The 27,089-nt window shown below is 33.9% G+C and overlaps 1 protein-coding gene across 1 annotated transcript; it reads left to right on the top strand.

Annotated features, from left to right (window-relative positions):
• The first annotated feature begins 966 nt into the window (after nt 1-966).
• Nucleotides 967-25,099, top strand: prage (RNA exonuclease prage). The gene is made up of 3 exons (XM_018539385.1): nt 967-1,329; nt 13,329-13,574; nt 23,047-25,099. The coding sequence occupies exons 1-3, from the start codon at nt 1,176-1,178 to the stop codon at nt 24,720-24,722; spliced, it is 2,076 nt and encodes a 691-aa protein (XP_018394887.1). The 5' UTR covers nt 967-1,175; the 3' UTR covers nt 24,723-25,099.
• The last annotated feature ends 1,990 nt before the right edge of the window (nt 25,100-27,089 follow it).

The raw sequence follows: 27,089 nt of genomic DNA, 5'->3' as shown, positions 1-27,089 counted from the left end.
TTTGTTGATTTTATTAATCCCGGGTCGCGCGTCGCGATCTGTCGTCACGCATGAGAAGGGGGAAGCCGACGACGACGACGACGCGACGACGCGGTAGGGGTCGGCGCGCTTCGGGAGATATACGCGGTTCCACGAAACGGTATATACTGGCGCACGATGACTCGCCGTGGCAAACACGCGCCAAGCCGTTTCACAGAAGGAGAGGAGCGTCTCCGTCGCGACTCGCGGTTTATTATACGGCCTGAGTCCGTGCGGCGAGCATCATCGTCACAGCCGTCGCTTACGTAAGACACGATCCGTGATTTTAACTGCTTATTTTGACGACACGGTACGCGGGACGTCGGGAAATGCTCAACAGATACAATTGACAACGTCAAGTGCACGAAGATACGAGGATTTTACGTATACAACGAATGCTACCGTTTGACGAGGCCGCGCCGTGGAATGGTTTTCTCTCTCACAACGCGCGACGGCAGAACGAGACAGCGTGGAATACGCGTGCGGATGATAACCGGATGGCAACCGGCGGCGCAATCGAGCGAGAGTCACGGCCGTGCGGACGAGTGGAGCCCGACGACGGCGGAGGATGCGATCGCGCGTGCTTAAATTGCCACCCGGAGTGATACGTACGTATCGAATTTTGTATCGCGCGTGTCGTGGCCGAGAAGGCGCGGAGCGGGATTTTGAAATTTCCCGCGCAGTTGAGTGTGGAAGAACCGATTGGTTTTTTCATTTTAGAAGAGGAAGAAACGAAAAGCCTTGTTTGAATTTGTAGTTGGTGAGCGCGCAGTCCGTCGATTCGTTAATCTACAAAACGTATGCCCCATGGCCGTCGTTGCTTGCTCACGTAATAAGGTCTTTTGGAACGCACGGTTTATAGTAGTTTATACGCGCCGGCCGCCGGGTACACGTTGTGTGTGACGAGGGACTGGCGAATGTGGGATAACAATACGCACACAACACACCTCCTTTTCGGTTGGTATCCCTCGAGTCCGCCGTCCGAGGGAGAGCTTTTCTCTGTGCTTTTCTCAGCTCGCGGCTCGGACCGACGACACACGTGCGTGCGTGCGTGCGTGCTCGCGGCGTTGCACGTCAACGTTCCGTTCGTTGTATGTCAACGCGTGTGGCTCGCGACCAAGTGCCGGGGCTGCTGAATTAATCCGTCTCGACCGAAGATGGAGAACACGACGTGTCCGACTAACGTGCTGGAGAGCGCGAGCGTGCCCGGCCTGATGATGCTGCTCGCCACGTTGGTCGCCGGCGGAATCGTCCTCGTGATCTGCTACGCCGTAAGCCGGCGATCGCGTTCCCGCCAGGACTCGCAGAAAAGTAAGCATCCATTCTCAAGTAATGTTATCGTGATTTATCGCCGGCCTGTTTTATTAAATGCCTGGCGCGGCGCGCGCGACACGCTCACGGACTAGTTCGTCGGCCACGCGTTCTTCTTCCTTCCTGGATGGTGCGCATCCGAGTCGAGATCCATTTCTCGCGCCAATCTTCATGCGTTTCGATTCCGCGGACCAATTCCCGACTCGACATTTTTCTCTTTTCCCTCTGAGAAAAGAATCGTCAATTTTTACTCCAACACGATATTTAGAAATAACAAGTAGAACAGTTCACCGAAGAAGATAAAAGAAAGGAGCAGAATGATTAAAGAGAAACGAAAACAAATCGTGAGTCACTTGGCCAGATGCGCGTTTTCAGGTGTTTTGTTGATTATTCTCAGATCTTTTCGTTGTTGATCATAAACAAAGTGCATACTTGTGCATGTTTTTTTTCTTTAAAAAAAAAAAAACGTAATCGTCGTTCTAACTTTTTTAATGAATAACAAAGATAAAAACGATATATTGTGTCTCCTGAAAGGAAAACAGTTTGCGTCAGGTTAATATTTTTATTTTTCAGTACTCGAGCAAGTTTTTCAACATATATCGATTATCTGTCACTGAGAGAAAAGAGATGTTTCTGGAATTTCCAGCAATTTTCTGTCATAAAGTTTGGATGTTCGACAAATTCTTTACGTGTTTCTTTTAATGTCATTAAAAATCATTGTATCACTCAACTTTAAAAAATAGATTCTTAAAATCGAAACATTGCTGTATTGAATGATATAATTTTCAAGTATTTTAGATATTTTCTACGAGAGAAAGAATACCTAGATATCGGGTTGGGACAAAATTTCGTAGCGCTAGTTTATTTCATGTTTACGTATTTTTAAAAAAACTTGGCAATTTTATTATATTTTGACAAATCGTGTGATATTCTGACCACATACAATATTCGCAATCATCGTTTGTCTTCGTTCAACATTTGATTAACAACAAGAGTGGAATGATTCTACGAGCGGCGTTGTGAGCGTTAAATAGAACGTAACCTTTATGAGATATTTTGACATATTCGCTCGTATACTCAGACTTTTTGTTGTAATTTCTATGCCGTGATCAAAGAATTTTTTAATATAGAGTTACTACAAAACTATGGAAATCATGGAAAATAAGGAAATATCAGAAAAATTGAAAACGATTAGGAAAAAATCAAGTCAATTTGCAAAATTTTCTGAGAAATAAAAATTCTTGGCTTTAAAGAATTTAATTTGCGTACATCGTACGTACTACCAACTTAACAATTGTCAATAGTGTGTCAGCAATATTAATATTAATTTAAATGACTCTTTTAACAAAATTTATTTGATGGATGAATGTTTCGAAATCAAGATGAAACTATAAGAAATTTCTAGATACTATGGAAAGCATCAGGGCAAAATTGTGAAATTTTCTGGAAATTAGAGAAAAGCTATGGAATTTTAGGAATTTGTGAGTTGAAGGCATCTTTTTAAAATTTTTTATAAAGAGAAATTGATCCTTATAAAAAGAATTAAAAAGAAGAAATCGCTTTTGAACGTTGTTGCGCTGTCGTAAGAACGATAAAGTCGGAAATCGAACGAATGGACGCACCGGTTCGCCCTGCGGGTTTCCCGTTAGCCATTCCCCTGCGATTCAGTGCGTGTCCCGTTTATCTCCTTTTTTTTATTTACGGTTTTTTTTATTTTATAAAAATGAAGCCGCGATAGATCGTAGAGGCACTATTCCGCGAAACTTTCGTGTTTCGATAAATGCGTGGAGATCACGGTTTCCGTTAGCCGCGTGCATTAGACAAGGCGTTGATCCCGTTAGCGCTTGCGTGAAATTCGCGTGACGACGATGTTGCACGTGGACGATTGCGAGCAGAAGAATCGTTCAGCTCAGACGAGGTTACGCGCGCTGCTTCTGCATCCGCCAATATGGTGCTGCTGCTGCTGCAGGTAATGTCACTGGGCATTTAAAGTGACATTTAGACGTAAGATTATGACGTAAAGATGCATTTGCACTTTGAAACCTACGATCCGAATCCAAAAATAAAACAGCTATCAAACTCGTAACACGCGTGCAGAAATTTATGCATCCCTGCGCCTCACAATTTTATTTCCGTAGACCTTATTTCGTCGAAACGAAAGACGCATTTTTATATTTTGATCTTCTTAAAAAAACATCCTATTTTTACCTGAGCATTGTTCCTTTAATGAAATTCTGCATGTTTTAGCGTTAGCTCAAGTCAGTCAGTTTAACTACTTTAGTTTATTAGAGATTTATTTGGAGAATACTTTTCTAGTGAGTGATAACCATAAAAATACTGTTTTTATTAAAGTATTATTTTATAATATTTTTAAACTTATATATTTATATAATATTAGTAGTATGGCTTACAATTAGAGTTGTGAAATAAAATGATCATCTGTAGTTTTTATCTTATTATTTATGAATATCAGTTTCTTTTGATCTATATAATATAACACATATTGTAATAATGTGTATAGAGTGTTATTAAAAAGATAAACAGGTATAAAATGTAAATGTTACTTTGAAAAGGATTCGCCGAATTTCTAAAGTTAGGTTAAACATTTTCGGCTTTGCTGGTTAAAAATCAAAGATATTTTAGATACTTTTATATACATATAATAATAATAAGACAAAAATTAAATTTTCACGACCTTTTTATTCATGTAAATGTCATGTTCTTTATTCATGTAAAAGTCCATGGGCCGCGGATTATTGACCTCTGTCCTTGAACGTTGCACATTAAACGACACGCGTCATTCATCGTCTTATTTCTACGCATTTCTTATTTTGATTTATCGTTCGAACGACTGTTATACAAATGATGTTCGTGAGTAAAACAGTACTCGATAATTATTTCGCAAATAAAATGATAGTAGTAAAGAATTTTCTACGTCGTAATTTAAGAAACTTTACATGTGCAAAGGAAACGGGAAGAGATGGCATTATATATTACTTCCAGATCATTTCTTTCGTTTATTCAAGGATAAAGAAAAATTGCCTCTTTCATAGTATGTCGAATCGCTCAAAATTAGAAAAGGAAAACAGATAAAGACGATGAGAAGTAAAGAGAATGTATGTATTTCTCAGCGGGAAGCGTAAAAGATATTAAATATAATAAAAGAATTAAATTATTACTTTGTTTTGAGAGAGCATCTTAGATCTCAATCTTTGAAATTATTCGCAATAATAATTGATTAATTTGTTTTCTTATCAAACCATCAACATTTGTCATTCCTTTTTTGTTCTTTTAACAAACTATAATATTTCTCTTAAGCCTGTTTCTACAAAAGAGTCATAAGAAATCAATCGATCATAATCGATTCTTTTTTTATATTCAGTTCTGATTGAACCATTTCTTCTTTCGGCTTACGTCTTGAGACCCTATTTTAGAATAGGCTTTAGGGTATTATGCTTGTAGTTGCAGGTAGCCGGAATCTGTCTACAAGGAATGCGGAAGTTAAGTGAGTTTCTTTGAAAAATGAATAATGGGTCGATGAAAGTGATGAATTGAACAGAAAAGAGCATTCTTCTTTGAAAACTGACAAGTCTCTATAAACAATTGAAAACAAGCTATTCTTTTCAGTGTTTTATTTTTCTATATATGTATACGACAAATTTTTTCTAGTAAGACCTTTTTCCAAGAGTCGAAACCAGTAGGTGTTCAGTGAAAATTACTTTTTCCTAGTTTTATAGAATGTTCCAGAGGATTAAAATTTAGATATCCAGAAAAGTCAATTAATTATTTAGAAAGAAAATCTATTAAACATACATATTAGGTATACATATTGTATGAGAAAAAAAATTTGTTTAATGATTCAAATCGTTATAAATCCTTTTTCTATTTTGATTCTATTATACGAGAGCCGAGGATCAGATGAGGCAGATAAACGAAGATTACAGAATAAATCGAATTGATTAAACACTGTACTTAACTTTGAGATATACAGAGCGAGAATAATGCAAACAGTGCTAGAGCATGTGTCACATAAAAAATATAATAATATATAAATACTAAGATCTGCTTAGACCAAATATATATAGACTTTCTCCTATTTAATTAGATTTATAAATTAGATGAATGAAAAATGTGAAGAAAATTGCAAACATTGAGTCAAGCTCCACCTTCATAGATAGAGTTTACTGTACTTTCTTAAAGAATTAAGTTTGAAAAGAATCTGTTTTCTTTTTGTTCAAATAGATTATAGAATGTAAGTATAGAATAAAGATTGAGAAAATTTAAGCTGCACAAACAATTTATAACTCTGAACATGAAAATATTTATATCTTTGTTCTTTTCACAGAATATTTCTTTAAGATGTATTTTTGTAAGAGGAAAAGAAGAAAGAAAAAAGAGAAATTTTTTTTTCATTTATGACTTAGGATTTCACTTGCTATGTCCACATTACATAGTAGTTTTTCAGGTATAAACCTTTTTTTTGTCGAGACGCACAAAACGTGTCTTTTAACAAGCAGGTATTTTTGTATTTATTGGAGAGCAGCTGAGCATAAGGTAAATGTACCAGTTAGTGTGGACAGTCAGTAGATATAACCTAATTCGTTAGACAAAGTGATATAAAATTGTAAATATTAAACTTTTAATGATATGTACAACTTTAAATAAATTTATTGTTTATAAAAATTTAATTACAAATTAATTTAAAATCGTACATACCATCAAAAGTTTTATATTTGAAATGTTTTATCACTTTGTCCAACAATTGGTTCATGTCCATTAACTAGTACATTTACCTTATTTGCTTCTTTAATATTTTGTAAGCAATTTATGACTTTCATACACACGTCTGTTTGTCAGAGCCGAGTCGATCACTGTGGGATCGCGAGGTGAGGGGAACGCACTCTGATCATGCTGGCATGCGCATCGCGTACGATGATATAAATAAACTGCGTACGCGTATACGCGGACGTATCGCGGACATACACGTGTATCTGACGGCGCGGCGCGGTGCAGCGGCGCGGTGGCGAGAGAAACGTTCAGGGACATAGCGCAATGGAAGGACCCCCACGTGGGTGGAATGCATGAGTATTTGTTCAAATTTTGGAGCGCGACCTTGCTTGCCTCCGAGGCAAGTCCTCGTTTGTTTATGCGACCTCGAATAATCACGCTTTACGATCGCAAAACTGCTATATGGTTACATACGCACGCGTAAACGATACACTTATATTATGATATATTGCTTAATGATTGAGGGGAAAAAATTACGTTTTTTTTTTTTACTATTTTTACGTTAGTATTATGGAATTAATCGGAAAGGATCTTCGATCAGAATTGCTTAATTATTTCTTAGATTTGTGTTATATTTTCTAGGAAAAATAAAATAATTTTGACCGCAGAATCCAAATAATTCTATAATATAATACGTGTCCTGCTGTATTTTCGAACAAATCAGAAGCATTTTAACGTTGTAAATCCGATTTCGAGAGAAAATAAAATTAACATGAAATAAATTATATTATTTGAGTGGTTTGTTATGCACACATCAGAGAAAAATTTTTGATTTAAAAAGAATTTGTTTGAATCAAAGAAATTTTGTACATTGCTATGTATTTAATTTAATTTTTATAAAGAAAAGTTTCTTTTGATTGTCACATTTTTTGAAATTAATTAAATTTTTACTTCTTTCAAAGGTTTTACTTTTATTTAAAAAATTAACAAAAAAAGTTATTTTTTAAATTTAAATATATTAAATATTTTTTCTCTGGGTGTTGTTTTACGATTAAACTGTTAAGTCATTATACATTTGAAATATAAGTAAAAAAAGTACGAAAAATGGAAACATGAAAAATCAGAAAAATGTATTTTTGATACAAACTATAGAGATATTTAATTATTGAGCTTGGATAATAATTAATACTGTATTATTAATAATACGATATAATAATTAACACTGTATTATGAAACAAAACATCGTTTGTTAAACAAGATAACGTTTTACATATTGGTATAAAAACGAAAGAAGCTAAAATAACTGTATAATTAAAATTCTAAGCTGTAATAATTACGTAACGCTATATAATTAAAAGTTCTAAAATCCTGAATTGTGAAACGATTTCTAGTAATACAGCATGTAATAGGATAAGTAATAGATAGCGACAAATATTGAATAATCTTCTCTATTAAAGACATGTTTTTTAAAGACATGTTCCAATTGTTATCGGTGAACGCGAATGGAGCAAAATGTACATATTCCACATAAACTTAATCCTCAATCTAAAAGTTCTGTTCATTTCAGAACAAATTTTTGAGAAACATGTATTACTTATGCAACTCATACAATGCACAAATTTTTTTTCAAACGCAAATATTGGGGCAAACTTACGTTTTATTTGAGAATTTGTTTAGCACATAATATCTGTGTATGTGGTTAAAAAGTGAAAGTAAAATAGTTAGCTCAACTAACAATTTCTTAATATTTGCGGATGTATTTGCAAACGTTCTTTTCTACGAATATGTCGACTTTTTAACAATTGTTGCAATAAGAAAATATTAAAAAAAAAATGTTTTTTCTCTTTGAAGAAGCCAGATTTACTGGACACATGTGGTTGAAGCATGTGCTTCCAAGATATTATACCTTTTGTCAAACTTGTAGGGAAAGTTTTTCGATCGCATCTGCGACAAAATATCGCATGCAGTATCCACGTGCGATTTCGTGACTCATTATTAAGATAGGAGTAACAAGGGAAGGATGGTGGGTAACATGAACATCAAATTGTGAAGTCGAATAAGTTACATTGATTATTTAGATAACAAATTTTTTTTATGTTTATCTAACCGCATTATTTGAACATTATTGTTATTAAAAAATTCACACATATATGCGTGTATTTGCTTAATGAAATAATGAAGGTTTTTATTAATGAAGATTTTGTTTTAATTAATAATGAATTATAAATCCATTTCTCTGAATATAGACTTCAATTTAAATTATTAAATGCAAACAATTAAAATTAATGATAAAAATAATTTAATGAATTTACCTAATAATCTGTAATCAAAATGACTCGTTGTATTTTAGTTATTTAGGCATAGTCATTTTATGCTTTAATGGTTAAAACTATTTGTTTAATCTATCTAGAGTGTATAGAGCTATTGAGAAGAAAATTAGAACTTTTAATAATTAATGAGTTTCTATGAAATAATACGTCAGCTTCGTACATATACTAGGTATAGTAATGCATATGTAAGTAAATGCATAAAGAAATAAATTATGAAAATATAAAAATACTTTTGGCTTCGAAGTAATAAGAAATTTCCAAGATTTTCGTACGCGCGCACGATGGAAAATTTGCATGATTTCTGCGATGGAAATTTCCAGAATTTCATGCGACTTTCGTAGATAATTCAGAATGATATGTTTTTCACAATTGCACGTAAGTGTGACAAGAGGAAAAAGAAAAAAAATTACAGGTTATACGCAGCGTCACGCACGTGTATTTTTTTATTTAAATAATTCAATTTCTTAAGTTTTCATCGAAGGCGAGAATTTATTCTTGGAATATTTATCCAATCGGAAAATATGTGGATCGTGCAAAACCTTATCACCGCATGCAATCAACAAATTAACGCTACTCCTATTATATTTATTATGCGCCAAATATCACATTATGCACAAATTGTCTGATAAATGTATGAAAAATATTAACGAAGTTTTATCATTCGTAATAGATCTTCGACTAGAGGTATGACTTTCCACGCAAAGCGAAGTGGACTCTATCTTCCTCCCTGTCTAGCCTAGTCTATATAATTTTCCGTGTAAAATGAAGTCCATCCCACCTTTTCCCTTGTCTAGGGGCATAACGACTTTTTGTGTAGGAGCCACTTCGTTTCGTATGGAAACTCTTACGCTCCTAGGTAGTGAGAAAGGTAGGATGGATCTCGCTCTTCATGTTGTAGGAAGGAAATTGTGAGATTTCTGTTCTTTCTGCACAGGAAACTCACAGGATCCTTGGATTTCCTGAAATTCAAGGCCCTGTGATTCTCGTTTCGCGCAAGAAGTTATTAGTAGTATGTTATAGTATGAGCTATAAAGGTAATCGCTCAATAAGGTTATACAATAAATATTATTAAAAACATGAAAGGAGTAACGTATATGTGTACGGGAGAAAAAGCATCGATAAAGGCAAAATTTATTTAAGCAACTTATGAGATTAGTTGTGAGATACTTGGTCTATATATATATATATATATATTGCAAGCCCCACACCAGTGTTGACTGAAATAGTTTGTTTTTATAATTAAAAAATCGTAAATAAAGTAGTAACTTGAACATTAAAGTTAAAAAATATAATAATAACCTATATATTTAAAAAGCACATTTGATTTTTATTAATCGTTTCAATTATCATATGGACCGCGCATTTTTGCGGAGTAATCTTTATTTAGCGCAGTAATCTCTGTCTTTGTTCTTCCTTATGCAATCATAGATGTGTCCATATATATTATAGTTATTTAGATATTTGTATTTGTCCAACTTGCCCCGCTCTACCCTACTTGATTGTTAATTATCACAACTCAATCTTGTTCAACAATGATAAAATAAATAGTAATAATAAAATAAACTTTGTATTTTTTAAATGTTAAGGTCTGTAATCAAGTATGTTTTATTATTTTATTCATATTTTGACAGTTTTAAAATTCCAATATTAGTCTCGTTTTTTTTTTCAAGTTCTTTCGATGATGCAGTAGAAGGGCAGTGGCGGCACAGTAAAAGGAAGAATAGGACCATCCTTGACGTTTTGAGGGTTGTCCTTTCAGGCCCATCATTGGTTGAGTTTAGGTATAGACTTATTTCAGACCGCCCATACATTCATCTGAGACTGTGCGAAGCGCATCTCTAGTTGACTGTTCAAATCAGTTTCAATTCGAATTTCAATACGAATAGAACTATTAGTACGAGCAGTGCATTTCGAGACTGTCCAGTGTATTACACGAGTATATTAAACATGGAATTCGTAAGTCGAGTAAGTGGCATACGATATTTGTTATATTATGGAATTCCAAATGTGTTCGCGACGGATCCGAATTTTTCGGACGTCAACCCATTTTGGTATGGCGTCAGACATCCTTGTTACGGACCTCCCGATTTGCCATTTGTGCCTGTGGATGTTACAATTAGGTTTAGAGAAGCAGCATACGAAGTAAGTTTAACATTCTAACATGCTAGGCAAATTCTGCCAACGATATCGCATTCGAAAAAAATCTTCAGGAAACGTACCTCTGTGAGGCACCCTATTGTCAAAATTTTGATGTTATAAATAGAGTTCTGGCTCTTCCTCAAAGAGTTCTAGAGTTCCTGATAGGCTTCGAAAAGAGTTCTAACGATTAAATGCAGAAAAATATGATTTCAAATTTTGGGGTGTCAACTTCACGTTTTTGCGAAAGGAAAATTAAAACATAATTTTTTTATTTCAAGTCAGAGCGAAAAAAATCACTATACTATTTGATAGAACTCTTATCAAACTGCAGGAAATACACAAAAAAAATTTCACATCTCATTGGAAATTTTTGCTACCGAAAACGAAGAATGGCCATAACTCTGTCAATTTTGATTTTAGCGCTTCAATTATTAAAAACAATCGTTAGAACTCTTGTAGAGTTACTCAGAACTCTTATTAAACTACTCGACATTAAAAAAAAATTTTTTTGCTATGTACTTATATTGATTAGACGCATTCTATCAAATTTTTCTGGATTTCCTGTAGTATAATAAGAGTTCTGAGTAGCTCTACAAGAGTTCTAACGATTTTCTTTAATAATTGAGGCGCTAAAATCAAAACTGAAAGAGTTATCATTATTTTTCATGTTGAAAATTAAATTTAAAATATTTTTATTACAAAAAAATTTTTTTTTTATTTTTTTTAGAGTTCTGAATAGCTCTACAAGAGTTCTATCAAATCGTATAGTGACTTTTTTCGTTCTGACTTGAAATAAAAAAGTTATGAATTTTCCTTTCGCGAAAACGTGAAATTGGCACTCCAAAATTTGAAATCATGTTTTTCTACACTTAATCGTCAGAACTCTTTTTGAAACCTATCAGGAACTCTAGAACTCTTTGAGGAAGAGCCAGAACTCTATTTATAACATTAAAATTTTGACAATGGGGTGCCAGCTTCACAGAAGTAGAAAACGTACTATCGCACTTTGAAGAAATTTTTCTTGTAGCACAGTGTTATTGAAACACGGAGAGAAAAGAGATTAGAAGTACATACAGAAAAATATCAATCTATTGCTAAAAAAAAAATGATTACTCAATTTATTTTCTTTCTTTTAAGTAACGTTATCTTTAACAAAGAATATTTCTTTATAATAATCAAGGAGCTGCCGGAATTAGTAGAACCAAATTCCTATGAATCTGGCAGGAACGCCAGAAATATAGAAGTGAATACAAGTCGTGCAAGAACATTCTCGCAGTCTCACAATGATCGGCACCACTCGGGGTCTTCTCACGATGATCGAAATCATTCCCAATCTTACAACGATCAGGATCGCTCGCATTACCTCCAGTCTGACAATGAGGAGCATCACTCGCATTATCCCCAGTGTGACGATGATTCGTCAGATATTGATCGATAAAGCTGTTACGATACCAGCGTTTCTATATAAACAGTAAGTACATAAATAACAATTTTATTGCTAAATAACTTGAATTAATATTTTTAATTAATATTGTAATAGATAAGTTTGTGATTAACATTTAACATTGTTTAATTTGTTATTTTTAGGATGCTAAATGCTTTTACTGAAGAGGAAGGAAAATGTTACACATTTATTTAATTATTATTATATTATTATTAATTATTATTATATTATTATTAATAAGCTTTATTGTAATAAAGATTAAATAAACTTATGTATATATGCAATTAAATTTAAATTTACATGCAATATTACATTTATAAACAATATTAAACAACGCATATACAATATTAAATTTATTCAGAATTGTGTGTTTATTTATGAATACTTATACCTACTTCCTCGGAAAAATTGGCGAGTTCGCAATTTCTAGTAGCGACATCCTAACATTTTTCTCGTCGACGATCGATACCTGAACTCTCGTTTGCTCGGTGGACGCTTGGTTCCTTGTAGGCGAACATCTAGATGACACTTGGACACTTCCCTGATGGCGAACACGCGGACATCGACTTCTTCGGAGGCGGTCACTTAGACACCGACTTTCTCGATTGCGAATATTTGATCGTTTTCCGGCGTCTCTCTCTCTCTCTCTCTCTCTCTCTCTCTCTCTCTCTCTCTCTCTCTCTCTCTCTCTCACACTCATATCTTTTTTGCCTCTTGCTCTCAATTTCTCTTTCATACTTTGCTATCAATCATATACACAATGATGTTTACGCGTCCAGCGGTGCGTTATATATTTTTATGCACTTGGCGTAGCAATGCTACCGTGTCGCTAGATCTCAATTAGGATGTACTTACTTAAATGAAGTTGAAAATAAACTAAAATGTAAACTTGTACACGTTTTGATTTAACTCCTTTTTAATACATAATTAGTGAAAACAAATATAAACTAGTATAAATTCGTTTGTATTCAAATTTTCGCATTGAAAAGAATTCAACTAGATTTGAAACGTCTGTGGGTTTTCATTTTATTTATAACTTTGTTGAGTAAGTATATTCTAATTGCTTGTGGGTAAATTGTATTTTATCACTTATGAATATTTAATTTACTTACAAACAACCGTGGAGATTATTACCGCATAGGCATTTTTTTTGTATTGGAATAATTTTTTGTTGCTTGTTCTCCCAATATGTTTAGGTATTATTTTCTTTACTTTTACCTCACGTATGTGAAGAGTTCAAATAGACCTCACAGGGAGTTTCGATTGAAATTCTAACTTCGAATTGCGAGATTCGTTCACTCAGATTTTGAATTTTAATCTCGTCTGGAATATTAATTACTTTGTTTTCTATGTTACAGCGTATTACAGTGATGAATCCGTTCCAGCATCGCACATGTACATGTCACCATCATCACCAGTATCAATGCAGCCCCGCGAGTTCGTAGGTAATAAACGCACAAAAAACAAGAAACTCGACAAGAAACGTCAAGTCCACCAAGAACGGGTTCACCCTTGGATGATAGGTACGCTGAAGGGACATACTGGCTTGGTAAACGACATGAACTTTTCCAGCAATGGCAGATATCTCGCGAGCTGTGCCGATGGTATGTACTAAAACAAAAATAAAAAAATATTTACTTTCCTTGTTTGCGTAACTCTAATCGATGACATAATATATACGAAAGGTATTATAAAAGCTGATAAGAATTCGTTTTGAGAGAATCTATCTTGCTTTTATAATAGTTCAATTTACATTAATAATATTTGTTTTTTAAATTGAATGCCGATAAACGTTGAATGCTACATTGCTTTTTGACTTAGAAATAGATGATAAAATTTTATTATATATTTTTTATTACGTGATTTTTTTCTAGTGTTAATAATACAAAATAATTCATTATTTTTATTATTTGTATTATTGTGATTTTATGATATTATAATTGTCCCGCGTTTTTATCAAAGAATTATGTTTGAACTTGATGTAATTATTTTAAGATTAAATATTGATAAACAAAGCTGTCGATGTCAAAATACTAGTAAAAGAAGAGTAATTTTATTTTACGATTTTACATGTGTCTAAATAATACACTTTTAATAGTGGGTCCCAAAATTATCCACTATAATCATTGTAATTTTACAGTTTATAGAAAGGTCATAATTATTGACAAATGTCACCGTAAGAGTTACGTTATAGTAGGAGAAAGTTTCTTCTATTTTCTATTTTAACTTTCTTCTATTTTGAATCCATTTCGATCTGTTAGTATAATGATCCACACAACGCAAAGACACAATAAATTACGCGACTAATCGATTAAACTTGCAAATCGACTAATGTATTTTTTATATATTATGTCGCGCGCGGAATTATACATGCATATTCGTATGTAGATAACTGGCTCGTATGTAGATACTAGCGGCATAGTATCACTTCTCTTTCTTTCTTTCTTAGCTAATTTTCCATTTTGCAAGCCGCATTTCCCATCACAAGCTTCCCGCAATTTAGAATCGATAAAGTCTAAACTTCGTACATGTTCACTCGTATAAAAAAATTTTTTTGCAAAATAGCTTGATCATTACTTTTTGTTTATAAACAAATATAGGCTTGTATTCATAGTCAGGTCTTATATTTAAGACTTCCTTAAATTTATCTTCAGATGCTCGAATTATTTCATTGGTTACTGAGAATCTGAAGAAAAATTTAAGGAACCCTTAAGTACAAGTTCTGACTATGAATACGGGGAATAGTCTGTTTACAGTGAAGAACACTGTGTATTTTTAGTCAATACTAATCTTGATGTCTTGTAAGAGATTAAACATGAATATTTTATGTTATATATGAACTGACAATTACAAGTCTGGGCAATGTAAATAGCCGAAATATATTTTGCAATAAATTATGAAGTTTCGAATTAAGATACCATGCCGCTAAATATATAAATATAAAAATAATACCGCAAATATTATGAGTATCATATCGTGGATAACATATTGTGGAGGAAATATAACAAAAAAAAATATATGTATGCCCAGATTGATTATTATAAATACTACTAGATAAGAATATTAAACCCTGTTAAATCGCGACAGACGAATTTACATAATCTGGCACATTATAGAAAAAACATTATGGGCCGATTGTTCCATCTTTTGGTAAAGTTTACTTGTTAGGTAAGTAGCAAGATTGCCCAATCACGTGTGCAGATTGCCAGATTTACCTAACAGGTAAACTTTACCGAAAGATGGAACAATCGGCCCTATATGTTTTCAATAGGTCACCGATATTTGATGCAAAAATCAATGCAAAATTTTGTACAATAACGCATATTTTATATATATATATATATATATATATATACAAAATTTCATTATCTTTATAACGCGTTGTAATTTTCCGTAATCTTCTAAAGCGTTTAACTTTGATAAGATAAGGAACAAGGCGCACACAAACTTGCATAATTTCATTTGCGAGTTTTGTTTGGCTTTTTGACAACTCTAAATTGATTTTTCTAAATCAATCGTTCGCACTTTTTGTCCGATTTTTATGTTTTTTTTTGCCTTTCATGTCTTGGCAGCGAACTGTTGGATGTGCGTGAATATATCGTGCGATTTTTCATCTTAAAAACGGTCATACTGAATAAATTTCAATGATTTGGTAGAAATCAATCTTATATGCATGGGTCGCTTCTCAAAAACAGAATATTGTACGCTTTAATCACGCACATTAATTACGCACCTTAATCATGCGACGTTATCGTCTGACAGTTCATTGCCAAAACATAATCGGTAAAGAGGCGACAATAAACATGATGTCTAATATGAAAATTAGGCCAAAAGTTGTATTTAATGCCGATCATTATTCTGAATAATTTAAATAATTTAGCTAATCAAATAAATTGAGATTCCATTTTAGAGATAAAATTTATGTAACTTTTAAGTAAATAGGTGGAATCAAATTAGCTCAAACAAATTTTATCTTTATAGTTATAATTTCTAATGATACATTATTTTATTATATTTTTATGAGATAGAAGTATAAAAATAATAAATTTTAAGACGTCTCTCTCTGATCAATATTTTTTATTGTCAAGGTTTTTAAAATAATTATACGTAGGATGCTCTGCGTGCGTGTTGCCACTTACGTACGTAGAGATTAAGAGGTGAGGCAAAATCTAATCTGATTGCGTAAAAGTAAAAAGGATTAACTAACTTGAATACACATGTTCATTACACATTTCTTGTTTATGTCGTCGTTTAAATAAAATGCGAATAAAGTATTGTACGGCGAATATAAATTAATTGAATAGAGATAGTTGGTTCAGGGCGGTAGGTCAGTGACGTTAACGTTTCACGGCGTGAAACATTAATGCGACTACTACATAGAATTACTTTGTATAAGAAAACATCGTAGTCTCATTGGCTTGGAATATTTGTGTCGTTTTTGTATTGTAAGAACAAAGTCTACATCAAAGTTGAGAAATAAGTTTTCGGGAAGATAATAGTTTATTTCTAGGCAATTGCAGCGCTAGCTTAATTAACAAAGATTATGGAATAATAAAACGTTTTATAAAGCATTATGCGCGACATTTTAATAAATAATGTTTATTAATTTAAGGGAGTATTGTTTAATATACCTAAGAGAGTATTGTTTAATGTACCCACCCAAATTGTACCTCATAAATTTCTTGTTATTATTGAACATATATGACAGTTAATGATAAAAATATACAATAAATAAAAACTGATCAAAATTTCTAAATTATTTTATTTTGCACACATATTTAAAAAAATCGGGTACACTGATGTAATTTTTAATAATCAATTTATTTAGTCGATAATAATCTAACAAATATGTTCTGCATTTTTATAAAGGTAGATTTATTGTAAAATATATATATTATATTTTATATTTATATTATAATTATTATAAAATTGATATGATATTTTTTTCAAATTTATCATATTTTTTAAATCATCACCGGTTTTTTTACAATTTGACAATTTATGCTTATTTATCATATATTATTTTTATAATTATATAGTCAGTTATATATACTTATAAAATGAATATATTTAATAGGTGAAGAAAAACATCTTAAATATTAATTCTCAAATCGTATCATTAATTATATTATTATTTTATATTAGTTTATATTATTTGGATATTTTTTACTTTTGTAAAAAATTTTGATTGTTATTAGTATATTGTATATAAACCATTTCAGTCATATGTTTTTATTATTCGTAAATATACTATTTTTAAACGAGGTGTTCTTAAGAACCGATAGTTATGATTTAGGAGACCGATTGTTTAAATTGTATTTTTTACTACCTATATATGTATACATAAAAGGCTTATAACAAATTAATTGTTAGAATATAATATTAGATAGTAGGTACATATATTAAACATCCAGCTTCAATTTCCAAAATTAACTTGCTTGTATTAATATATAATAAGAAGTATTATGACATAGAATATAGTACGGTTTAATTCTCCGTATACAATGTATACCTATAATATGTATATTAGCTGTCTCTTAAAGTTTAAAATATGTAATACATATTATTAATTCTGTTACATACAATTTGACATTGATTATTTCATTGCGATACGATATTCTAACGGAATATTACGATTATGTTATCTAGGATTATCCAGTTCTCAGACTCGTCACTAAATACATCAATAGATACGCTCTAAATATATATGCGAAACGGAGCTAGATAACGTCAAGTTCGCAAAAAATCAATAAATAATAATGTAATAATCTCATACCGCATATTAAATCAGCTTCCTAATCAAGTAATCGACAGCCATTAAATTGTAGATAGCTAGAAATTCTAACAGCTTGCCGTTAATTTATCTCGTAAGCACCGATCACAAGTCTCCTATTAGTCAGACTCCAATTTAAGCTTTTGAATGCAGTTTGTCGGTCGGTCGGCGTCGTCATTCATTTCATAATTCCGTTCGATGGAAATTATCGCGGGAATCCTCGGATTCTCATGTCTGTAACGACTTAGTCACGCTTCACCGGAAAGTAGTACCAGGTTTCCTCGAACGGACAAAAGAGAGAAAGAAGAGGAATGATTTTATTAAATGACGCAACGGTACATATTGAAACGTCGCACCGTCATACCGCATTCCGTTACTTGAGCAACAAACGATTCCCTCTTATGTCCGCGTCTTCCCTTCTACGTGCGTTCCCGCCTGTCTCTATCTCTCCTTCCGTTGCTTTCGCGGGCCGGTTCTCGGCCCGCTCTTTCCCGTTTGGGCGCGCAGTTGGCTCGAATTCAATTATCGATATCCCGCTTCTGCAACGCCGGCGAAACTTTCGACGCGTTTCGGTATTACTCTCATTAACGTCGCAATTTGCGTTTACTCTTTACCGACACGTGGCTAAATCCGATCTCGCGTGATTCGAATGACGTCTCCGAAGAGGTACCTGCGGTGGAAGCTTACGAATCGAAATCTCGAATTTTTTAAAAATTGTGCGGAGAAGTCAAGTAAGTAAAAATATATTAATAGCGAGAAATAAAAGAAGTTGAATGAATATACAGGATATACATTAATATACAGAATATTTATTATCTGGGTTTATTAACCATATCGCTGCATTTCTAAATAATTCAAATACGACTATAGCGTTGTGTATCTGGTTTCCTGGAAAACTCGATAGTCCGGATGTATTTTTAACGAAGAAAAAAATTATTAAAAAATTTTAGGTTCAAACACCTTCTATTAGGTTAGGTTTATGTAAAAGATTTGTTATATTTGTTAAATAAAGTTGAAAACATTATCTTGATAAAATAAAAACTTAAAGCAAAACTGTCATTCATTCTTCATGCTCTTTTTTTCTATTCGTTTAGACATAACTTTTTTTTAACTTTTTCAGATTTCAATTTTCTAATTTATTTTGTTCTAATTAATTTCATTTGATAGGAATTTTGATGGGAAAAGTACAGATCTTTAATATCAATTTAATATCTGTTACTTTCTCCACGAGAAACGTATCGTTTCTTGGACAATCACGTGGATGTTTGGTAAAATGACTTAAAGATAATGTTTACGTTCGAAGAAACTATAGAAATAATATAATATAAATATAAATAAGCTACATATAAATTGAAAATTAGTAATAATACTGATAATATAAATAAAATTAGAAATTAAAACTTAAAAAGCAAAATTATCATATTGTATATGTGCAGCTTCACTCTTCTTGCTCTCATTCTTCTTTCTTATTCATCTCTAAACAGAAACTTAACGTCTTTAAATTTCGGTTTTTTAATTTATCTTTCCTAACTAATTCTATTTGATGCGATTCTGGATGGGAAAATCACTGATTTTTAACATCAACTTAATTTACTTTCTCTGCGAGGAACGTATCGCGTCTTGGGCAGTCAGTAATAAAGTAAAATTTAAAGATAATTGTTATATTGAGTAAAAACTATATAGAAATAATATGTAAATATAATTTGCATACAGGATGCGTTAAATATTTACTATTTTAAATACCATTAGTCATGCTATTTTTTTAAGGGCAAATACTTAGCATTTGCGAATAGGGGCACCTACGTCGTACATGCGTCTTGCTTCGCGAGATGTTTCTCCTTCGGCCAATATACGGGCGACCGCGCGATGCAACCGCGTTCTCGCTATTTTTATCTCGACAAGCGTCCAAACACGCGAGGACGTGACCGAGGCGGCTGACCGGTAAAAAGTAATACATACTGTGTTCTTTTTTTTTTGTTGTTAATACAATTAGTGAAAGTCGCATGTAAACGCTTCGTTGAGTTTACTTTTACATTTTTATTACCGTTATTCTTATATCTCAAAAGACAGCCTAATTGTCCCTCTCGTATGATGGATTGGTTCTCTCTTCTCTCCCGGTTAACAATCAGAGCGCGAAGTGACATTAGCGAGTATCATGATGGCGATAGAATGAAATAATCGCATCGAATTAGATATTCGTTCGAAGCGAGGTGATTGTCGAGAGGAGTTTGTAGAAGATCGTTTCTTTTGTAAATAAAGTTGACTTTGATTTACAATGAAATATGAGGTGATTGTAAAAATGCTTGTGCAGCTTCTAATTTTTATAACATCTGGTATATACATGATAAAATTAATCTATAAAAAGAGTAAATAAATTTATTTAAGTTTTAAATACATTTATTCTTTGAATGTTATTTCTCAATCTATTGACGTTATTACAGATGGAGATAAATGAAAACTGAAGTATTTTCAAGACCCACAAATAATGCGTTTTGCAGTTATTTATAATATTTTGAATTAGATTAATTTTAATCTGTAAACCTTCTAATCGATATCTTGGTAAATAAATATGTTCTTATAAGAAAAAAATTCAATGGCTCCAATTTCATGATGGTGATTTTTTGTTAAATAATAATAAATTAGTAGTTCATTTTTTTAATTTTGGAATGTTACTATGGGGAATTTTCTTTTAAGTGCAAATTCATATTGAAAACAGTTTTTACAATATTATTAAAATTTTGATACTTTAAAGTAACATTTAATAAGATTGTTTATTGAAGTTTATGTAAAAAAAATTCCTAATTATGTAGGTAAATTTTTATCTATAGTAGTGTCGAAATGTAAGAAAAAATGAGAGTTAATGTATACTGAATTTCACTAAATCACTATTTTAATGTTTTTATTATATGTATATAGAACAAAAGAGAAGTTATGGCAATTGCATAAGGATTTTATGAACATCCTGTATATATCTCCCACAATTAGTGTAAAATTATATTTTTCTGAGGGGATCCTTATCAGAGTGCAAATTTCGAAATTGCTTTAGGATAAAACAATACGAAACGAATCGATTACTCATCGCTTCTGATACCTATTGAAGCATACATAAACGCAACTGTTATTATTCGAGCAAATGCTCTTTGAAGAAAAGGACGAATCCCCCCCTCCTCCTTATATCTCTACATGCAAGTTTCTGTTCTCGACGCGACTCCGGCATTATACATGTCTCGCGGATCATTCTTTTCCGCACGGAAGCTGGTACGTAAATTCCGGATCCCTACCGGCAGTAACCCCCTCCGCTCGGGCGGAAATATCGTGATGCGTCATGCGTTTGCACAAGATAACGCGGATGCGAATAAAAACAACGCGCCGTCGCGAAGACGTTCTTCGCGACTCGTCTTCCCAAAATTATTCACGAATACATATCGTCGCGAAAGCGCGCAGTCATTTGGATGTTTTTCCCTCGCTATGATCTGCAGCAGTACGAATCGCTGCATTTATGAATTGAGTGGCACGAAGTCACGAATGCCGCTGAACGACATATTCAACAACACACGGACAAAGTACGGCTGGCACGAATTACGTATGTGACGTTTCTTTTTTTCTTTTCTTCTAATTTTGAGTATCTTTCGACAATACAGATGGCATAGTGTAACACACGCACGCACACTAGTGAATCTACATCACTGTGAACACAAGTGTGTAAAAAGTGACTTTAATATATGTGTAAGTTTAGTTTTTTATGTAAAAATAACACTATACTGCATACAAATATGCATTTAAATGTATAGTATAAAAAAAGAATAATTTTTACGGAAAAAACTAAATAACACATACATATTGAAGGTTTCCATTTTTACATACTTACATTTACAGTAGTCCTTATTGTTTGCCAATGTTAAACAAAGACGAAATAATTCACTATGTTACACTGTGGTGTTCCGTAAAACGCATAATGCGCATGATGTATCATTTATCTTTTTATTCCTACCGAATGTTAAACGAAACTGAAATGATTATCATGCGCATTATGCGCTTTACGGAAACAGAAGTATACTGTGTCTTTTACTCGGAAATAGGGATACCAGATCGTAAAATTATTAGATATCGGGTATCTAGGAATGCAATTTTTCGAGTCGGATAATCGATATTTTTCAGGTCAAGTTCAATTGAAAAGAAAAGAATGACACAAACTTTCAATATAAAATTTTAGTCGAATGTATTGTCGAATACTAATGATATCCGACTATTTTACCGGGTAGCAACAAAGTACCAAATAATACCGAATACCAAATATTTTCTGACTATACAATGTATACCTGCTGAGAAACGCCTTTCATCTGACTATACCTGCATGGTGATCCTACATTTGCTCTACCTGTGCTTTGCGTACTGTATCGAGCGTTCGTCTGTATTGAAATATCTACTGGTGTATTATCACGTTTTTCTCCGAAACCCTGAATAACAGAAGTGTACAACAGATGTGCTATTGACATCTGAAGGTACATTAATCCTTGAAAATTCCTGTTTTTTGTTCTCAATATTTCTTATTATTAGAGAATTGCACAAGCATATTTTGCATTTATTAAAAGAATTCTATTGTTTTTTACTAGCTCGTGCTTTTTTTTATTTTTATATTTGTTCCGTATTTTGTTTTCATCCGATTGTCGCTTAAATGAAAGTGATCTGATCGATTCTAAAAGATTTTTTATGATCATACTTTTGCTTTTATCTCGCAAGATTATTCGGATAATTGCCGATTCGAATGTCCGATTTTTGTCTGTTTTCTGTTTGTACACCTATGTACAAAACGTAATGAACGAAATCATGTCAACCTGAAAATTCACAGTTTTCTTCGTACACACAAAGCGAAAGTCTTCGTCATGATTTTAACGACAATGAAAGAATACATATCGCGCGGATTATCGCAAAATCGGCACGTGAATAAATTTCGCGTAGTCTTATCTGTCTTATCGTCTGGTCTTAAAAGAAACGAAACGGTATCTTGTTTAAACGTTCAATTTCTCTTAGAATCAATCTCGCAGGAGTTCGTTGAACATCCGCTTTGCTTATCAACCATTTGCACTGTTACTGAATATTAACAGAGATTTCTTTATTAATTAGAATAATTAAACAAAGAAAGAAAGAAAGAGAAATGTAGAAGGATCAGATTTGCATGCGTGTGTTATGTGTGTGTGTGTGTGTGTGTGTGTGTGTGTGTGTGTGTGGTGTGTGTGTGTGGTATCTTTAAGTAGATTGCGCGGAGTAATTTATATATATTTGTTTGTCCCTATGAAATAAAGATGAGAGCTTACGAGAGACAAGAAAGCATGTCCAGTCCTCCGGGCATATGTATAAGAAAAAAGAGTCCAAGAAGAAGACATCTTCATCACAGCAGACAGACTGCAGAGAATCGCAAAGTTTCGCACGTCGCGAAGATAAAGAAACAGGAAAAGCGTCCAGGAGCAGGACTCGGGGCTCTTCACTGTTTTCTTTCCAACACGTCAGTAAGGTGTCGGAGGAGCCTTCATCGCTCGAGGTATTTACCAGTGACACATCCAGCAATGATGACATCCCGGACGAGAGCCAGTGGCAGATGATGTTCCTGAACGATATGCCTACCTGCTTGGCTTCCACGATCAACAAATATACACTGTCACCGAAGGAATTGTTCGAACATGGTTATCCCATCGAGTCAACTCTCTTTCCGGGTTATGCGATGATAAACAATGTATCATACCCATCAGGCCCCAAGATTGAAAGTGACAGTGGCCAATACACCAATTCTAGCTCGTCCGACAATTCCGAACAGGAGAGTTCGTCCGACAACGAGAAGAACTTCAACAAAGAAAACAGTCATGATAAACAAAAGAATCGAGACGAGAAAAACTACTCCGAAAACAAAAAAGGATGCGACAGCGAGAGCAGTTCAGATAGTGAGAAAAGCTCGGATGACAAGAAGAGTTCTGAAAGCGAAAAGAGCTGCGATAGTGGAAGCCATTCCGACAGAGAGACTAGTCCGGGGAATCAGAGCTCCGAACGCAGGAAGAGCTGCGATAGGGATAGCAGTTTGGACAAGAAGAACACCGAGGATGAAAATTGTTCCACCAACAAGAGATCGGAAGAAATTTGCTGTGACAACGACAACAATTTCGCCAGTAAGAACAGTCGAGATGAGAAGAAAGGATCATGCGCAAACAGCAACACAGGATTATTGGAGAGGACATGCGTCAGATGCTACAAGGTTTTCTATGCCGATCAGAATGGCGAGTATCTGAACGCGGAGCGTTGCATTTACCACTGTGGTAAGCTGTACAATCACATGACCAACGACAGCTGGTATTGGACGTGTTGCAACCAGGCCAGATTCTCGCGTGGTTGTGCTGAATGGAAGACGCATGTATGGACTGGCCTCGTTCCTGGGATCAATGGGCCCTTCGCGGGATATGTGCACACCATGCCGTCTCCAATGTTTCTGCACGATAACGGTATCTATGCGATGGATTGTGAGATGTGCTTTACGTTGCAGGGTCTGGAACTTGCCAGAGTGAGCCTCGTCGACTTGTACGGCCAGGTCGTGTATGACACGCTTGTTAAGCCAAGTGCTGAGATCATCGACTTTAACACCAAGTTCAGCGGTATCACGGAAGAAGACATGTCTAACATCACCAAGACTCTTCCGGAGGTGCAGAACGACCTGCTCAATTTCATCCATGCCGAGACGATTCTAATGGGTCACGGTCTCGGGAACGATCTCAAAGCGCTGCGCCTGATCCACAAGAACGTCGTTGACACCAGTGTGATGTTTCCACACTACCTCGGCTTGCCATATCGTAATGGCCTCAAGACTCTGGCGCGTAAAGTGCTTAACCGGAAGATCCAGGAAGAGACACATAACTCCATCGAGGACGCTCGGGTCGTTATGGATTTAGTGTTGCGAAAGGCTCAATATGAGTGGCAGCAGTCTCTTGTTTGGTAGATAAAATCTTAGATTAAATCGCCATCTCGAGAAAAGACTCATCTACGTGAACAAGAACTATTCGATAGTCTTGACACTAGTTCGCGGTGAGATCATGTCGCGACAGGAAATGCGTGTTATTGGACTAATTTGTAAATACAAACCAGGAAGGATCGCGTTCTTTCTCTTAGTGTTCGTTTCCAGGGGTGGAATCTGTGATATTAAACATATAGTGCAATGCGTTCCTCATGTGCGTTTTTGTGTCCCCACGTTCGCCTCTGATGATAAGGGACGCGATTGTACTCGCATATTATATGCATACAATACATAACACAAACGTAACATACAACGCGAACGTAATTGACAATCACGGAGAAATTTATAAATTTAACGGACTACGCGCAGTCGAACATTTATCAGAAACTTTAAATCTATTTACTATTTTTTATATTCTTTGTACTTTTCATATTACTCTACTGTATACTAACGCTAAGTACTACACTTTTTACTTAACTGCTATCGATCTGATATTACTTTAAAACTTTATCTCGAACTCGCTTATTTTACTTTTTAACTAAACGACGATCGGTTACTGATTGGACTTTACTTTTTATATTTCAAATATTAATTGTGTTCGACTATTAATTTCTTTCGAATTTTATTTTTCTCCGATGTGCATTTTTTTATATATTTTCGTATGTGTTTTGTATTGTATATACGTAATTTTCATAAGCGTTTTATATATACTTTGTACATATATTATATATTGCATTATGGAGCGCAATTTTGTACTCGCAAAAATATGTATATTCGTGAAAATCTACGTATTTAACATGGAGATACGTATTCCTTAATTATTTAGTATAACGTATCACTTTATCATCCTGTCATGTGCATATTCCATCTTATCATTCATATTTCATTCAATATCACCGTTTTTTCCCCGCAAAGAGGACGAGCGGCGTCATTGATGCTGGTTGGTAAGTGCCTCTTGTTTCATTTCCACCGATGGGCAGTATTTAAATTCTACTCGAGATGACTGTGAATTTTTTTTGAACGAAATCATGACTACTATCCGTTAACGTGACTTGCCAACTGAAAAGAACATAAAGGAAATACTCAACTTACGGTTTTTGCAACTTAATTGTAAATTGATTAATTTTATTTTCCGATTAAAATTATCCTCGCTGCGTTTAACTGCATTGTTAAAAATGTATTAAAACTTATTGAAAGTTAATGAGAAGCATATTATTTCTCTTTAAAAAAATGATTTTTTAACGTGTGCGCGTATATTCGTGCGGTTGAATAGATTTCGACCGAGTTGCATCTTGTGCAAATAGACGCAGAAGGACATGCGGAATTACAAGTTGATATTCTGACTGTTATCAGTCGCAAGGTTTTCTCTTTATACGTGCTATCAAGTGCAATGTTCTGGCAAACAAAGTTTGCGAGCCACGTACTGTTGTTACGCATATCGGCCACGTGTGTGATACACGCGCTTTGCTTTTTATCAGTTTTCAACGAAAACACGACGAATCGTCATAACGATTAAGCTTATAATAGAGATATATATATATATATATATATATATATATATATATATATATGTATATATATATATACACGTATGTTTAATAATATTCTCACGAGAGAGACTGCCAGCGCTTTTATATTTCGACGATCTTCATATTTCATCGCAATCATCCCGTTAAGTAATCATGTAACGACAGAATTGTCTGTTGCGATAACGAATGTAATATTTAAATGTAAATATCGCGCCTAAGTAATGTGGAGACACAACGGATTTTGTAACGATAGTATTACCCTTGTACAATATGTATTTATATATATTTTTCTATCCTCGCGTATCGTAATTTTATACTTAAGTAGCATTAGCGATGAGTAAAATTTCTTTCGGCATTTCGTTTTTTTTAAATTTTAACGTGAAAATCGACTGAAATGCGAATTTTGCGATATTTTAAAACTAACGGCGGAGAAATAGCAGCTGCGGAACGGAGTTAGTAAGTTTTACTCATCGTCATCGATCTTTTAAAGCTTGACGGACAATTAGCGATGTGGTTGAATGATGAAAAGTAAAGCAAGAAAGTACGAGGTGCACTTGCGCCAGCTGATTATGATCTCACTACAGATTCCATAGAATCATATCACACAGGTCGCGATTCGATTCCTGCTTAAGAATAAGTTCATCCTTATTGTTTGTCAAATGTTAAACAAAGACAAATGATGCTCATAAACGTTATGAGCATGAATGGGATCGCGGCCACAATAACGCGCGACACGCACGTTATGATTTTACTAGTAATCCATATATAGCCGCAATACTATAGTTTAACTCTGAAAGTCACAAGATTGTCAACTTGATGAGAG

This window comes from Cyphomyrmex costatus, unplaced genomic scaffold, assembly GCF_001594065.2.
Source record: "Cyphomyrmex costatus isolate MS0001 unplaced genomic scaffold, Ccosl1.0 scaffold214, whole genome shotgun sequence".
In the NCBI taxonomy this organism is placed as follows: domain Eukaryota; kingdom Metazoa; phylum Arthropoda; class Insecta; order Hymenoptera; family Formicidae; genus Cyphomyrmex; species Cyphomyrmex costatus.
The sequence above is the reverse complement of the archived record's forward strand: the minus strand, read 5'-3'. Positions and strand labels throughout refer to the sequence as shown.